Raw genomic sequence first — 18,367 nt, forward strand, 5'->3', positions numbered from 1 at the left:
GACCCACTGCATTACAAATGCTTGTCTCAAGGGCTGCAGCAATGGGAGTGCAAAGGTTGTAGTAGGAGGAGATTTGCATGGGGCAATGGGATTCAACCCTCAACCCAACATACCTGATCTAACCCTGCTACCATGATCCTATGGGAAAGAGCAGCATATTTTAATCTAAAGTCCATCTCCAGTGTCAGGGAAAGGAATATGCTCACTTGAGCAATGATGAGAACTGGTGTTCTGGTGTCACTCTAGGAGCAGTCTAATCATCTGTGTCTAATCATCTGTGCACTTGTCCGTGGCAACCAGTGTGAATTAAGGGGAAAATGGGTCTGGAAGCCATAAATACTGCCATCTACCTTTTTTCAATTCAGTGTGGAGTCATAGGAGATGCTTAGGTGTTTGTTAAAAAGCTGACACTTGCTTACATGCTTAACTGGACTTATGTAAAATGACTGTATCAGTGATGCCTGCTGGAATGGTTGCCATGCATATCCAACTCTGAGACTTGCACGGATGATCTATGGAAGATGCTTTCGCTCAGAGAAGCTCAGTAAAGGTAGGGGAAAGGAAGAGCACATGGAGTCACCAAGGCGGATTTCAGGGATAACAGAATTTTGTCACTGCATGAAGAGTGACCTATTGCCCATAAAGCAGGGCCACTAGTTTGAGCCAAGGAGGCGAGTTACCAAGTAAGTGAAGCACGTAATGAATGTTGCATGACCTAGCAATCAAGGACAAGGTAGTCGACTGGAAACTAGTGTAGACAATGTCTCTGTGGCGTAAAGTTTTTTACAGAGAAGACAAGGGCACTTCACCTATCTGGAAGACAGTACAGGCAACAGTCAAGCACCAAAAATGGGAAAGAATTCTGGAGGCTTATATCTTCAACTATGCTGCAAGCATATCAGAAAACACCCTGCCTGTTTGCAGCTTAGTTGTTTCCCACAGCTGTGTGAGGGTCCCCACCAGTAAACTCAAAGCATGCATCCAATGTAGACTGATAACTGTGCTTAATGCTGGGCACCATTCAAATTAGAGGTAACTTTAGAGGCAACTGTTGCAAACTTGGCTAAAATAAACTAGTGATTTCTTAACTTCAAGTGTCAACATTTGTTACCAATTATTACAGAATGAAATGTTTAGTTTGTATGGACAATTTATCTCACTGTAAATACAAATAGTAGTAAAATACAGCAAATATTCAACAAACTAGAGGTAGTTTGTTCTAATAAACTAAGAGTTTGTTGTGGAATGATGGACACACACACAAAATGGGCTTCTGAAAGAATAATGTGTACTACTTTTGAGGAAAAGGGATCATATGCTGAATAACACTCAAGCTCCAAGGGATCAGTTCACTTTGAATACAGCCCCGACATTTTTCCTTTACGATGTAAGATACGTGGATTCTGTGAATTACACACTGCGTAATCTTGGTCTACCATGGGTCTAAGATGTGAAAGCCGGTAAATATATTTATGAGGCTCTCCACCCAGTTGCATTATAAACAGAGACGTTTTACGGAATGAGCCAAGTGGGCTCTGGCCCGGGGCCCCACCCTTGAGCCAGCTCTGTTCTGCAGAATCTTGCCTGGATGAGCTTGAATAACTCTTGAACAGATTGTTTTAAATACCATTTTCCTTTCATTTATTTTTAAAGTGGGTGATGTGTTAAAGTGCATCATAGGCATTTTGCAGGGAAATGTTGCGTTTGTGTTGTGTGCAACATCCATGAAAAGTTTCTTTTAGATCAAAACAGGACCTCACATATGGGAAAAGGGAGGGTGTCACAGAGATTATTTGCAGGAATATTAGTGAATTACTGAGCTACAATATTAAAAACACAGATCACTATTGCTGAACATGAGATGTAAGCACATTTAGAATCTGGGCGAGTGTGCCTGTGCCAAAGAGGGCTTGAAAGAGCTGATATTGGATCACATATTCAAAACTGTTCCCAACATGGGCCCCCAAAATACCTTTGGACCAGGGGCCCTAAAACCCTTAAAATGTCCCTGATTATGAAAGAGATCAGCTAGCGACTTGACTCACCAGAAAGTCCACATGGGAACCAATCAGATGGTAAAGAGGACAGGTCCGCAGGCAATCATTTGAGGACGCATCAATGAATATACACAAACATCTTTCAAGTGATGCTGGTAAAGGGGGTGAGTGCAAAGCTGCAAAAGAACACCAAGCAAACACCCATCAAGTCATGTTGATGTAGGGTGTCAAATGCACCAAGGGCACTTTTACACCACCAGCAGGAATATCCTCAATTATGTTGAGAACAGAGAGTGAATACAAAGTGGCTCTCCAGAACACAGCCCATAATGGAACATGCAGTCCCAGATTAAATACCAGTGACAACAGAGAGAAAAGTCCCACCAATCTCGGCTTCACAGTAGACCTCAAAACAGAAGGTCAGAAGACCGAAAGTATTAGGGGAAAACAGAGTCTGGTGCATCTAAATCCTTGAGCACTGGTAATTCAACAGCACTGGTATGCTCCATGACAAGCATTGGTGTAAGGCTATCAAAACCGTAAACAACATTTTCATGATTAACACAGGAAAAAGACTGACGCTGTTTTGTCAAAGATTTATCTCAAGACTTACATTAAAGTATATTGCAATGCAGCAAAAAGTCAAGGGGGCGAATATCTGCAAGAACTTGAGATATGAGCCCAGGTCATTAAGAAGGCAAAATGTTAACTGGATACATTTTAAGAATGAGGCTGTGAAAAAACATTATGTAAGTCCAATCAAGTAACCTGTAGCAGCCATCTCTTTCTAGGCGTCATCAATGTATTGATCAGAATCCCTCAACACACAGAGATACAAGGGTTGTACTTAGGGCCCGAGTTGAGATTTTTCAAAATTGCTGTGTTTGTAGAATAACGAGCAGCCATGTTCCATGTATATTTACAAATGAAGGACACTTGCTATGAGTTCACTGCTTCTTGTTTTAACCTGCCTTCTAAAGAATTGAAACTTACACCCCTGTAAACCTATTCTAGAAGCTTCTGAGGCGTTGCTAAAAATGCGTGTTCTGGCATGAGTTTAGGAGCTCTTCTCCTTGGCGGCTGTCAGTGAAACCTCTGCTTCATATTTTGTTATTACACTAGTGAAACACCAAGACGTACTGCAGGACATCTGTCCTGTTGATGAACTTGTTAGAAAATACCACACAGCAGACCAACATGATAAAGGAGTGCATCAGACTGTCCTTCAGTGACTGAGCAAGAGAGAGGGCTTCAAAGCACCTATGAAATGCATCTGTAGGTGGCATGAAACATCATGATTTACTTATGAAACATGTGGAATTGCCTTTGGGTGCTTCCTGACTGAGGCAGGAGTGCCCTCAACACAGAATGTGCATCTGAATATCTTATTGAGGACAACATGGGCTGACTCAGAATGTAGAGTACATTTCAAAATCTAGGGTGCCACATTTTGATTCAGTATCTACCTTTTAGTGGCTGAGATTAATTTAATCATTACACCCAACATGTTTTAGGGTGGCCGCAGGGAGGGAGCATCACATAACAAAGCATCTTATTTTCAGTATTTAAGCATTCTTTCTCATAAGCATTGAGCATTTTTTTATCAGTGTTCTGAACTAGTTAAACTTGGAAAATTTGGTACATCTGAAGGCCAGTGTAAAGGAAATTTGCATGGTCAAGTCTGAAGCTCACAATGAATCCCACAGCTTCCGACTCATCTTCTTGTTTGGTCAAAGGTATTGATGAAAGAAGCAAGGGAAGACAGTGCCCACTGACCAGCTTCAATCACTGAGTGCCACGGCAGTCTCAAGAGGTAGGTTTCTGGGTTTGGGGTGTGTGTCAAGTCAGGAAGAAGAGCCATGTTAAACCAGAGAAAGTGATTTCTGATCCTAGACAGAACATAACCAGAATAAGGCATGCATACAGAAGTCAGCCCTGACTTGGAGAAGGTGTCTGACACAATGGGCAGGCATTAGGTAGTTCTGGACCAGTAAATAGTGTCACATGAGACCTGTTCAGTTTACGAGTTACATAATAGGACAAACCATGTTTGCAACTTTTTGTAGCATGTGATGAGTGTGAACGCATGTCTTAATATTATACAACTCAAGCTACAAATGTGTACAGCAAACTCAAATGCCACATTTCAGAATACTAAATGTAGGAGACTGTACAGCAGAAGCAGGTAAACACTGAAAACAAATTCCCACTTGCTACCAAAAACAACTGTAAGCCTGGATGGGTAAAAACAAACAAAATCACAGTACATTCCAGGATAGTAGTTCTTAAACTTTTGACTTTTGTGGAACCCAAGTTAGTAATTATTGGAATATGAGGTCACCACTGAATTATCATTGGAATCTGGGGATACCAACTGAGCCATTACTGGAATCTGGAGACCCCGGGTTAAGCAATTTCAATTTGAACGGCAAAACAATACACAAGGATACAGAAAAAATCATTCATCAAATTTTTTTAATGAGACAACTGGAATTTTTCTGACTCCAACAGACTACTCCTAGCCCATAATATATTCTGTTTCATGCACTTGCACTGTTCCCTGTAAAACCAACTTAATTTTTAGCCTCCAATTTCAAATTCATTCATGTTTCAATTTTACATTTTGCTTCTGTATTTATATATACTTTATTCATCTTTTAAAATGATTTAATTTGTTATGCAGTCACGGACCTCCTGAGTAGGCGTTGTGGACCCCCAGGAGTCCCCGGACCACAGGTTAAGGCCCCTAGTTTTAGGACAATTCCAATTATGGTTTTTACTCTGCTAAAGAACTCCCACCATTGCGGCTCTAGAACTGGGTACAAAATGGAGAATGAACTCTGCAGCTCTATATGATTACAGAAGTACAATACATGGGGAAAATGGGGTAACCTATGGACACCAATGGAAAGAAAAGGGAACGGAAGGACAACAAATGTAAGAAACAAAAACAAATACTTATTTTGAATCAAAAATTTCTAATCTGGAATATGCATAATTTAACATGGGGAATGTGCCAAAAGGATATACTAAAAGGAACATGAGAGAAAGTCTACAGACTTATCTGGTAGTTACTCTCTGTTACCATGATAGACTCCTTAAACCTACGATTAAAAGTAAATTAGACTTCGGAAATCTACTTAAATGTTTAATTTCCACAATAACAGTGCATTAAGAACGGAATATCAACACACCTATTAAGCTTCCCTTGGCAACATGGAACTCATTTTTGCCTGATGTGATCCAGACACCACTGCTGTTGACACCTAGAAGGCTGGGTGGAGACTGAGGCTGCTGGGACCAGAAGGTCATCCGAAGTTTGTCTGCTACCTTCTCTACAGGAGCCTGAGCCACAGTTGCCACTGTGTGTGTAGCATGCATAATTGTCTGGAACAAACTGTACTGGTCAAACACGACGTAATCTGTAATGCTTACCTGGAAGAAAAATAGTCAATTAACCAAAGAACTATTATAAAGAAAATAGTCACAACAATATTTGTACATTTTGCCAGCAAATGAGTTCACACATAACTCCAGCACTGAGTCAAAATTAAAACTGAAGCAAATCACACGTGACGGCATTAGACAGCCTGATTTACATTTGAAACGTGGATCCCACAGCTCGTTTTACCAAATTGTAATCATAACCCAATGTCTAACTCTAAAGCGGTGTCTGCTGTTGACTAAAACAGATGTGTTGTGGAGATACAGTCCTCTGTCATGTTGTATTTGGCTTTCTGTGCATAAAAGAGCTGTGATGAAAAAGCTATGGATCACACAGCACTGAAGGTATTGCCGACACGTGCAGTGATGGCAAATGAGTGCCTTGAACAGATGTCTGTGTGAGATGACAGAGGTGAAATGTTGCGAGCGAGTGACTAAGTAAGAGGGCAGTTGTAGACATTGGTGCTTGGAAATGGAGGTTCTTTAGCAAAGCTCGCCAGCGCCAGAGCAACACCACATTACTCAGTATGTCTTATGACAGAGGAATTGTGCTGCATCTCTAAGGAAGCAGAAGTGGATGAGAGGGTGACCCTGCAATAACAGCATCTTAGGCCAGCTAACGGATTCTACTTGGTTCATGAAACATGTGGGAGAGCTTTTCAGACATGACTACTCACCAGAGCTGATAGGCAGCCAGCAATGAAAAATGTTGCAAGAGAATGGCCGATGATTCACTGGCTTTTGGCGGAGAATGCCATGCACTAGGTGAAACTGGGGAAAGTTTTCCTGAAGTACAATGCGCTTAAAATCAACTACGATTTCAATGGCATGGTACTCCAGATGTGGTCATGCTACTTCAGTTGTTTTCATTTTGACGTAGTTGTAAATGTCACAACCCATACAGAGCTAAATCATCTCGAAATATCACAAGAGCTATTTTACATTGGAGTATCAAAAAGGTATTCAGCTTCGCTGAAAGGAGGACAGGTATGAATTGTAATTCTTCGTCACTTTTTGCTACCAGAAGCCAACAATTTGTAGCACACAGGATAGAAAGGGTTTCCCACAATAATGGTCATGTTTAGTGTGAAGACTGTTTTAGCCACCAATGAATGGTGAGTTACATATTCACATGTATCTATCTTGACACGATAAATAAAAATGGAACATTCGCTACCTTAATGCTTTTATTTCTCAGTTTGTTATTTACCTAAACATTAGCACTGTTGTGTCATAAAATGTATGCATTTGTTCAGCGGCTATTCCAAAGACATGTTAAGTCTTTGAAAGGAGAAGTGTAGGCACGCATACGTTTCTACCTACACTGCCAACCAACATACCAAGCTCAATCAAACCTCACCTGATCCCACCTTTGCCCCAGCAGAGGGGTGTGGCTTCTCTTAAAATGTCTACTCTGTTCTCCTGGGGTAGCTGGCCATAAGGGTCACAGACAGATGGATTGCAGAATGCAGAGGGTGTGAAGATAACGTTTTTAGATGGCAGAAGTTTAAAAAAAGGGAAAACTAAAATAACTGGTGTGGGCAAACAGTCCAGGATTAACACAGAAGGCTATTATAATCCAACAAGCATTGCTTCTATTTATCTTATAGATACTACTTGTTTCTCCATCTTCATTTTTAAGTGGCTTGGATTGATGCAAAAAGGTAAAATAAGGGAAAGTGTGCTAAAACAGACACTGGCTGTCCAACCATTCTTAAAACTAGCATTCTTTAATTCATCAGCCTTGCGTGACAGAGAAATACAATGTTATAACATTGGGGTGAACATGGGTCAACAGACCAGATGCAACGTGGTTTCCCTTGGTATAGTAAGCTGGAGTTTGGGGCTTAAAATAGGACAAGCAGCTAATTGAAGATGGCCCCAGAGATGCAGGAAAAAGCTGCAGCTCTGGTCTACTCTATAACCCCTTATCCGTATCTCAGAGAAGAGACTCTAGGCATTTGTCTTAGATAGATTCCAGGCTGCAAGCTGAAGAGGTGCAGACATAAATTCATAATGCACACAACAAATGACGTCCAAGTAGCCTTAACAGACATTTAGTTGTTTATGTAACAAATTGCTGACTTGACTAAATAAAACTGATGTGACCTTAAAAAAAGGCAAGCAAATAATGACTTCTCTTCTTCAAAAGTAGAAGTTAAACCACTGCATACATATGAAATAAAAAAAAGAAAAGAAAATTAAGCAAGATATGGAAGAAGATGGCAGCAAGACCTCCATCACGAAATGTTGGAAGTCTAGTAGGCTTCTCCTGCGTTGTTCCTCTCCCCCTATTTCGTGAGCAAGTAAGGGTGGATGAACCCAATTGTTAAGCCTTCATAAGCTCTGCCTCTAGGCCAGTCATCGGACAGTGGTGAAAACGATACAAATTGGTAAAGAAGAAGATATCCAATTTAGACAAGCTGGCCTGTCAACAATTTCAGCTCTGCCACTGCCATGGATGTCCACCACATACACCATATTACTCTTCCAGGGAAAACTCTGAAAATGACCGTGACCTGCTGGGATAAAACTCTCAGCATGTCAGAGACTGTCGTGATGTGTGTACTAGAAAGATACAAACAACTTGAGGAAACACTTCCAGACCCCATCTTTTTGGCAGAATCTACAAAATATTGTAAGAGTGTAGCGGGATTACAATCGGAGATCCCCACAATGGTGGAAACTTGCTTGGGAAAAATCCCTCTTTTAGTGATGGGCATGTTTAAATTTAAATAGGGTGGGCCTGCCTTTAACGGAATAGCAGCTGTGGGTCGTCTACCACATTGGTAGCTGGAATATTCAACTGCCAAACTCACACAAAAGCTCTTAGTCTTTCATAAAATATTAAATCACCTAAGTTTTTCTGCAATGACAAAGCCCGCATGTTAGAAATAGGGTCTTTGGTTGGCAGTCCGGTTAACCCCGGTCCAAGCAAGGACCCTCACTCTAGTCAGGGTAAAGGAGAATCACCCTTAGCTAATCCCTGCTGAAAAGGAAATGGCTCCCTGTTGCAATTACCCCCCACTTTTTGCCTGATACTGATGCTGACTTGACTGAGAAGTGTGCTGGGACCCTGCTAACCAGGCCCCAGCACCAGTGTTCTTTCACCTAAAATGTACCATTGTTTCCACAATTGGCACACCCTGGCATCCAGGTAAGTCCCTTGTAAATGGTACTCCTGGTACCAAGGGCCCTGATGCCAGGGAAGGTCTCTAAGGGCTGCAGCATGTCTTATGCTACCCTGGGGACCCCTCACTCAGCACAGACACACTGCTTGCCAGCTTGTGTGTGCTGGTGGGGAGAAAATGACTAAGTCGACATGGCACTTCCCTCAGGGTGCCATGCCAACCTCACCCTGCCTATGGCATAGATAAGTCACCCCTCTAGCAGGCCTTACAGCCCTAAGGCAGGGTGCACTATACCATAGGTGAGGGCATAGGTGCATGAGCACTATCCCCCTACAGTGTCTAAGCAAAACCTTAGCCATTGTAAGTGCAGGGTAGCCATAAGAGTATAGGGTCTGGGAGTCTGTCATACACGAACTCTACAGCACCATAATGGCTACACTGAAAACTGGGAAGTTTGGTATCAAACTTCTCAGCACAATAAATGCACACTGATGCCAGTGTACATTTTATTGTAAAATACACCCCAGAGGGCATCTTAGAGATGCCCCCTGAAAACATACCCGACTTCCAGTGTGGGCTGACTAGTTTTACCAGCCTGCCACACACCAGACATGTTGCTGGCCACATGGGGAGAGTGCCTTTGTCACTCTGTGGCTAGTAACAAAGCCTGTACTGGGTGGAGGTGCTTCTCACCTCCCCCTGCAGGAACTGTAACACCTGGCGGTGAGCCCCTTTGTTACAGCGCCCCAGGGCACTCCAGCTAGTGGAGATGCCTGCCCCCTCCGGCCACGGACCCACTTTTGGCGGCAAGGCCAGAGGAGATAATGAGAAAAACAAGGAGGAGTCACTGGCCAGTCAGGACAGCCCCTAAGGTGTCCTGAGCTGAGGTGACTCTGACTTTTAGAAATCCTCAATCTTGCAGATGGAGGATTCCCCCAATAGGATTAGGGATGTGCCCCCCTCCCCTCAGGGAGGAGGCACAAAGAGGGTGTAGCCACCCTCAAGGACAGTAGCTATTGGCTACTGCCCTCCCAGACCTAAAACACATCCCTAAATTCAGTATTTAGGGGCTCCCCTGAACCTAGGAAACTAGATTCCTGCAACCTAAGACGAAGGAGGACTGCTGACCTGAAGCCCTGCAGAGAAGACGGAGACACCAACTGCTTTGGCCCCAGCCCTAGCTGCCTGTCTTCCCATTTCGAGAATAACTGCAACAGCGACGCGCTCCCCAGGGTCCAGTGACCTCTTAAGCCTCAGAGGACTACCTTGCATCTAAAAGGACCAAGAACTCCAGAGGACAGCGGCTCTGCTCCAAAGAAGAAACAACTTTGCAACAAAGAAACAACTTTTAAAGGACGGCACGTTTCCCGCCGGAAGCGTGAGACTTTCCACTCTGCACCCGACGCCCCCAGCTCGACCTGCGGAGAAACAACACTACAGGGAGGACTCCCCGGCGACTGCGACCCTGTTAGTAGCCAGAGTTGACCCCCCCCAGCGATGCCTGCAGAGGGAATCCAGAGGCTCCCCCTGACCGCGACTGCCTGCTTCTAAGAACCCGACGCCTGGTAAAGACACTGCACCCGCAGCCCCCAGGACTTGAAGGATCCGACCTCCCGTGCAGAAGCGACCCCCAGATGGCCCTCCCTTGCCCAGGTGGTGGCTACCCAGAGGAACCCCCCCCCTTGCCTGCCTGCTTCGTTGAAGAGACCCCTGGGTCTCATATTGAACTCCATTGAAAACCCGACGCCTGTTTGCACTCTGCACACGGCCGCCCCGTGCCACTGAGGGTGTACTTTTTGTGCTGACTTGTGTTCCCCCCCGGTGCCCTACAAAATCCCCTGGTCTGCCCTCCGAAGTCGCGGGTACTTACCTGCTGGCAGACTGGAACCGGGGCACCCCCTTCTCCATTGAGGCCTATGCGTTTTGGGCACCACTTTGACCTCTGCACAAGACCGGCCCTGAGCTGCTGGTGTGGTAACTTTGGGGTTGCCCTGAACCCCCAACGGTGGGCTACCTTGGACCCAACTTTGAACCCTGTAGGTGGTTTACTTACCTGCAAAACTAACAAATACTTACCTCCCCCAGGAAATGATGAAATTTGCACTGTCTAGTTTTAAAATAGCTTATTGCCATTTTTGCCAAAACTGTACATGCTATTTTGCCGATTCAAAGTTCCTATGACACCTAAGTGAAGTACCTTTCATTTGAAGCATTGATTGTAAATCTTGAACATGTGGTTCTTAAAATAAACTAAGAAAATATATTTTTCTATATAAAAACCTATTGGCCTGGAATTGTCTTTGAGTGTGTGTTCCTCATTTATTGCCTGTGTGTGTACAACAAATGCTTAACACTACCCTCTGATAAGCCTACTGCTCGACCACACTACCACAAAATAGAGCATTATAATTATCTCTTTTTGCCACTATCTTACCTCTAAGGGGAACCCCTGGACTCTGTGCATGCTATTTCTTACTTTGAAATAGTACATACAGAGCCAACTTCCTACACCTGCTCACCCACTTGGTAGCTTGGCACGAGTAGGCAGGCTTAACTTCAGAGTCTAGGTGTAAAGTATTTGTACCAACACACACAGTAACTCAGTGAAAACACTTCAAAATGACACAACAGAGGTTTAGAGAAATAGGTAATATTTATCTAAACAAAACAAGACCAAAACGACAAAAAGCCACCATACACAAGTCAAGTTATGAATTAAAAAGCAAAAAGTCTTAAATCCTTAGAAAACAGTGCCAACACTGTTAGCGTGAAAAAGCACCTGGGTTGCGACTAAATAACACCGCACGGGCGAGTGTGCGTCGGAAAAGGCCAGCGATGCGTCGATTTCTCACTCGCAAGCAAGACCGTGTGTCGTTCCTCCTCCGGTCAGGTCGGCGTGCGTCATTTTTCCTCTCCGCAGGAGAGTGATGCGTCGATCGGAACGGAAAAACGGAAAGACGCCAGTTAAGGACACGAGCAGCCGGCCGCCGAGTAGCGAGTGCTGCACGGAACACGGCTTCAAAATTGCACGTGTTCCTAAATGCGAGCGTTCCCAATTTAGACGCCGGTCACGGTAAGCCGAAAGTCTTACAAATGAAGTGGCTCTGATTTCGGTGACAGTTTTGAAATATAGCCATAGAAAATATATACTGACTAGACCACTCGTTTTTTCGCTAGAGAAAGGCGACTAGAAGCATCTTCAGTCGGCTCTTAACAGGAATTGATTTTAAACAAGTTCGGTTCCCCAGATGTGGGCAACAAGAACTAAGGTAAATATGTGTTATATTTCATTGTGCAAACTAAGTAGAGATATATTTGAGAAATAGAGAAATTATCCAGCAGAGATAATGTTAATAATTAGGGCTCTAGAATGTTTTTAAAAAAAAAAATTTCTGCAGTTAAGCCATTTAATTGACTCTCTGGGTGTAGTAGGACACACTACAAATACCTGGGCACTATCGATTTTAGATAGATCTTAAATAAGTTTTTAACATAAAATAAAAACATTTTGTAGATGTGATGTATATATGTATGATACACTTTTGGTGATTGGGTTATAAATGACATGTGGTAGGCACATTTGTAAGAATTCTTTTTGGTTTTCTTTTTTTAGAATTCCTTCTGCCCTTTTCCAGTCCTGATGAGGCCTTAAATTGAAAGGCCGAAACGCGTTGACTTTATAGAGTGCAAGAGCACTGGGTTTATTAAATACTTGATGAGAATATAAAGAGTGTAGGTACACTAGAATACACTAGTGTGAAAGCAATATTTAACACTAGATTAGTAAGTGTACGCAGAAGCCCAGTACCTTAGCATGCAGAAGTGGATTACATGCGAAATGTTAATGGTGACCACTATTTAAATGTATAGGGCTCATGTTTGTGTTTCTGTCCTCCTGTAATATCATTAATTGTGATTGTATAAGTCCTGTGTTTGTGTAGGTCGATTGTTATACCTAGTAAAGTACAATTTGTTATGTGTTTTCAGTCACTGTATTGTATACAAGCCTTTTCATTTTTCTAATTTCCCTATCGTTTTTTGACTATTATAATTGGTTTTGAAATAATTCTGAGTAAGAAATAAACTCAATAGTAACAGAATTCAAGACTGTGCTTATAACTTAGGTTAAATCTGTCTCTACCCGCCAATGCTTGTTTTGTTGATGCGTCGATCCGGACAGGCATCTCGGGTCCGGGCAGGCTTTGCATTGTTTTTCCACGCCCAGCAAGGTATGCGTCGAAAATCCGGTTGCACGATATTAGAATACCGCGCTATGTGGGGTTGCAACGTTAACAGCCTCTGTCAGCGGGTGTTGCGCATCATTTCTCAAGCCGCGTGCGTCGATCTTCCAGCCACAATGCAGGTGGAGCGTTGATTTCACCTGCGAAGCCGGCAGCGCGTCGTTTCTCAGCCGCATCTAGGAAGGTGCATCGAATATTTCCCCACACAGCAGTCTGTGCATGGATTTTCAGTCTTTGGCTGCCAGCTTCACCTATCAAGGGCCCAGGAACTGGATAGGGTACCACTTGGCAGGGCAGGAGTCTCAGCAGAGAGTCCAGGTGCTGGCAGGGAAAGTCTTTGATGGCCCTGAGACTTCAACAACAGGTGGCAAGCTCAGGTCTAGCCCTTGGAGATTACTTCACAAGCAGGAATGCACAACAAAGTCCACTCTTTGTCCCCTTTCACAGACAGAAGCAGCAGCAACTGCAGGATAGCTCCACAACGCACAGTCACAGGCAGGGCAGCACTTCTCCTTGGCAGAGGTTCCTCTTGATTTCCAGAAGTGATCTAATTTTTCAGGGGTTTGGGTGCTCTTCTTATACCCATTTTCGCCTTTGAAGTAGGCCTACTTCAAGGGAAAAGTCTCTCTTGTTTGTGAGATCCTGCCTTGCCCAGGCCAGGCCCCAGGCACACACCAAGGGGTTGGAGACTGCATTGTGTAAGGGCAGGCACAGCCCTTTCCTCCCCTCCCGTCTAGCACAGATGGCTCATCAGGTTATGCAGGCTACACCCCAGCTCGCTTTGTGTCACTGTCTAGAGAGAGGTGCAAACAACCCACCTGTCAAACTAACCCAAACAGGGAATCCACAAACAGGCAGATTCACAGAATGGTTTAAGCAAGAAAATGCCCACTTTCTAAAAGTGGCATTTTCAAACACACAATCTCAAAACCAACTTTACTAAAAGATGTATTTTTAAATTGTGAGTTTAGAGATCCCAAACTTCACATGTCCATCCACTCCCAAAGGGAATCTACACTTTAATCAGATGTAAAGGTAGCCCCCATGTTAACCTATGAGAGAGATAGGCCTTGCAACAGTGAAAACCGAATTTGGCAGTATTTCACTGTCAGGACATATAAAACACATTAGTATATGTCCCACCTTTAACATACACCTCATCCTGCCCATGGGGCTGCCTGGAGCCTACCTTAGGGATGTCTTACTTGTAAGAAAAGGGAAGATTTAGGCTTGGCAAGTGAGTACACTTGCCAAGTCGAATTGGCAGTTAGAAACTGCACACACAGACACTGCAGTGGCAGGTCTGAGCAACGTTTACAGAGCTACTAATGTGAGCGGCACAACCAGTGCTGCAGGCCCACTAGTAGCATTTGATCTACAGGCCCTGGGGACCTCTAGTGCATTGTACTTAGGGGCTTATTAGTAAATCAAGTATGCCAATCATGAATAAACCAATCAACAATACAATTTACACTGAGGGCATATGCACTTTAGCATAGGTTAGCAGTGGTAAAGTGCCCAGAGTCCTAAAGCAAACAACAACAGGTCAGAAAAAATAGGAGGAAGGAGGCAAAAAGATTGGAGGTTACCCGGCAAAAGGGAAAAAGTCCAACAACGTACTGTGAAAGAAAAGTGAGCAAAGGAATGTAAGTTCCTACAATATACCAAGTTTGGGACATACAATTCCTACTAGGTCAGTTTAGTTGAAATTCTTGGCTGGTTTGTGACAATATTATTCAGCAAAAGCTTCTAGGTGAAGGAGTGAAGAGAATTTAATTCAAATAGAGGAAGGAGTGAAAGATATATTTTGCTCACCATTACCTGTTAAGCTTTTACTATGAGCGAAAGTGCCTTTTGTCATAGTAAGGCATACTCACAATGTTACATGCAAAGTTCTAATCCACAACTTACTATGTATTTGTGTTGCATTCCATTAAATTGTGATTCACTAAAAAGGCAGATTTCTTGTAAAAGTGGCTAAGCTACATGTCGAGACAGCTACACAACACACAATTATAATGCACAATTTTGTTTTAAAAAAGAGGTATCTCGAAAACACCTTTGAGTTGGATGCTTTCTAAAGAAATTGTTTTAACTAACATAAAATAAATGGAACACCTTGTCACTCTATGTGTGCTAAACTATTTTCCTTTCCATTTAGTAATTTGTGGGTTTTTGTGGGGAGGAGGTGGGTCGCCATTTCTTTGTTGAACCAAAAGCACAGTTATGTAGTTAATATTGAGTAAATATATAGGGCCGGGTGAAAAAGTCTTACCTATGCAAATGTAACATATGCGGAAAAAGTGGCAACTGAACTTTGCATCCTGTTTCAGAAAGTGAGCATCCTTGGTTTTTTAAATGGGCTAATTTCAATTATGAATCTGTAAGATGGTCGCAGAAGATCACAATTTTCTAAAGAGGTGTGGAATGAGTAAAATATTCACATGGAAATGTATCCTCCCGTATTTGTTCCAGACTTCATTGAGATTTCAGTAAGTGCTGAATGCAAAGTTTTGGCCACTTCCTTCTACCACTTAACGCCCAGCCATGGGTACAAAGGGATGAATCGCGCGCCTTACAAGGGAGCCCTATCAATTAGGCTTTAAGGAAATGATCTACGCCAGACAGGAGCTTATTTTGATCAAAATAGAGACTGGTGACTCCATATAATGACTGTATGTTCTCCTTTCTTCTCAGGCAAAGCAGAACATAAAATTAAGATGTGCCAGAGATCAGTGCTGAAGTGATCCAGAGAAATCTCAGCCCATATGAATGATCCAGAGAAATCTCAGCCCATATGAAACAAAGATTCTCTGGTCCTTTACCAAAGTGTTACTCTTAAGACACAAACCCTTTCCTGGCAGTAGAAAAGAAAACCAATGGTACAGGCTTTCACCAGAAAAACACACAAGGGAGGACTCTTGAAAGAAAGCAGATCAAACCTTAATCTCTCGCTGACATTTTTCATCAGATCCATTCTAAAGGATATAAAGCTGTTTGCACTAAGAGCAAAACAATACACAACTTTAAGAACATATCATGGATGCTGATCATTTATCAAAAGATCTTTTCAGAATTTACAACAAATTAAGTTGCATCAAAACAGTAATTGCCTTTCACAGCCCCCACACTCGATCTATGCAACAATGTAACTGAATTGGTCTTTTACAAGAAAACAATCTCCATTCTAAGAGAAAACACAGCTCATCCTTCCGTGTTCAGGAGGGATCATGCTATATCCTTATGCATTTCTGTCAATTGCTCATCAAGACACCAGCCCACTCAAAAAATATTCCTTCAAGAAAAACTCATCACCTAAAAATATTTGCAAACCAAAGCTTAGGAAATTAACCTACAAATGTTTGTCCCCTCATCATGCATCAGTATACACTAACGAAATCCCTCACTACCTCAATCATGTCCTTGCCACACTGTCACTGATAGCAACTTGCTCAGACTCCTTAATTCGTTCTTTCCAATTACCACCCTATCTCATGCCTTCCTTGCATTTCAAAATCACTGGAATAAGTACTGAATGCATATCTCTCTATGCACCTCGAAATCAACAGCATGCTAACCTAATGTTCTATGTTATTCACAAAGAGTTGCTAACAGTCTGAAAGATGTTCAGGATTAGGTTAAGTTCAACAGCTCTATCTCAACGGCAAGATAATAAAGATCTTAATCAGGGGTCCAGTGGATCTTTCACCTTTACGGTTTACCTGGTCTGACATTACGTACTGTTCCTCAACATCTGTGACTTAGGTTTGACTGTGCCCTTTCGTACAGTCCCAAAAATACATTTTCCACTTAAAATCGTTCAGAATCCTTCTTCTTCTGATGCCTCCCAATAAAGTTGGTGTGATTCTCATTACAATCTCCTCTCGCTTGGGCTACTGTAATGCTACCTTTGCTAGGTTAACAAAAAAGGATATGACCAAACTGTAAAGGGTTCAAAGGTATGCTGCCTATCTCATTCTCATCACATAGCACAATGATCATAACCTGCCTGTCCAAAATAACCTACATTTTGTATTGGATGATTAGAACAACAATACAAACATACAATAAGGAATATAGTTATAGCAAAAACTCCATGTCAGTAAAAACAAACTAGGAGGCCATTCAGAACTAGCTACTTAACAAACAAGAGGAGTTGCACCAGAGGTAATAAATGGAGTAACAAACAGGATTGCACGCAATACAGGAAAGCATTAGATGCCGCGCACCTCCTACAGAGACTTCTGACCATACAGCATGCTATAGCCAGACTCATTCTCGACTTTCCCCGACGAACCCACATCACACCCCACATCAGGCAACTCCACTGGCTCCCTGAACAGAAGAGATGCCAATTTAAGCTGCTGACCCACATACACAAGGCTCTACATAACCAAGGTCCCACGTACATTAACAACAGCCTGAACTTCCACCAACTGTTGAGAAGTTACTTACCTTCGGTAACAAATGATCTGGTAGAGACTATCTAGCTGCAGATTCCTTACCTTAGAATTCACTGGCGTCAACTTCGAATCCGGAACTTTTCTGCTGAACAGTACCCTGCGCGTGCCATCGGATGGCGTCGTTCAGATCCACGTGCGTCGTCCCGCTCTGCGTGGCGTCGTTAGAGCCGTCTGTGACGTCACAGTTGTCTATATAGACACCACCTCAGCACGTGTGCGTCAGTTCTTTTTCTACAACTTTCCACGCCAGAAGCGCAGAGTCGTGGAAGAACCAACAGCATTTAATTTTTTTCACTTGATTGTTTGAAGAAAAAGACATGCCCTTAAGAAAGGCAAAAATACTAATATACATATATATATATATATATATATATATATATATATATATATATATATATATATATATATATATATATATATATATATATATATACACACACACACATGTATTGAAAATGTCACTTACCCAGTGTACATCTGTTCGTGGCATGAGACGCTGCAGATTCACATGCTGTGCATTATCCTGCCATCTAGTGTTGGGCTCAGAGTGTTACAAGTTGTTTTTCTTCGAAGAAGTCTTTTCGAGTCACGAGACCGAGGGACTCCTCCCTTTCGGCTCCATTGCGCATAGGCGTCGACTCCATCTTAGATTGTTTTCCCCGCAGAGGGTGAGGTAGGAGTTGTGAATATACTAGATGTGCCCATGCAATGGAGTAAGTATGTATGTACATAATGTATATCAAAAAAGTATTTATTTACAAATTTACAATTTTCATTCAACTTATAACGGCTACAGGCTCCCAGGGAGGTGGGAGGGCGCATGTGAATCTGCAGCGTCTCATGCCACGAACAGATGTACACTGGGTAAGTGACATTTTCCGTTCAATGGCATATGTAGCTGCAGATACACATGCTGTGCATAGACTGATAAGCAGTAATCTCCCCAAAAGCGGTGGTTTAGCCTGTAGGAGTTGAAGTTGTCTGAAATAATGTTCGTAATACAGCATGTCCTACTGTGGCTTGTGGTGTTGTTAACACATCTACACAGTAATGTTTTGTGAATGTATGAGGCGTACACCATGTGGCTGCCT

At 42.7% G+C, this 18,367-nt stretch overlaps 1 protein-coding gene across 1 annotated transcript in view; it reads right to left on the reverse strand.

Moving 5' to 3' along the window:
• The window catches only part of TECPR2 (tectonin beta-propeller repeat containing 2), a 657,145-nt gene that overhangs the window by 202,413 nt on the left and 436,365 nt on the right, over positions 1-18,367 (reverse strand). The window contains exon 15 of the mRNA XM_069207305.1: positions 5,192-5,432. Coding sequence (XP_069063406.1) covers positions 5,192-5,432 — 241 coding nt within the window. The remainder of the gene's footprint in view (positions 1-5,191; positions 5,433-18,367) is intronic.

This window comes from Pleurodeles waltl, chromosome 9 (genome assembly GCF_031143425.1).
Source record: "Pleurodeles waltl isolate 20211129_DDA chromosome 9, aPleWal1.hap1.20221129, whole genome shotgun sequence".
NCBI classification, from domain to species: Eukaryota; Metazoa; Chordata; class Amphibia; order Caudata; family Salamandridae; genus Pleurodeles; species Pleurodeles waltl.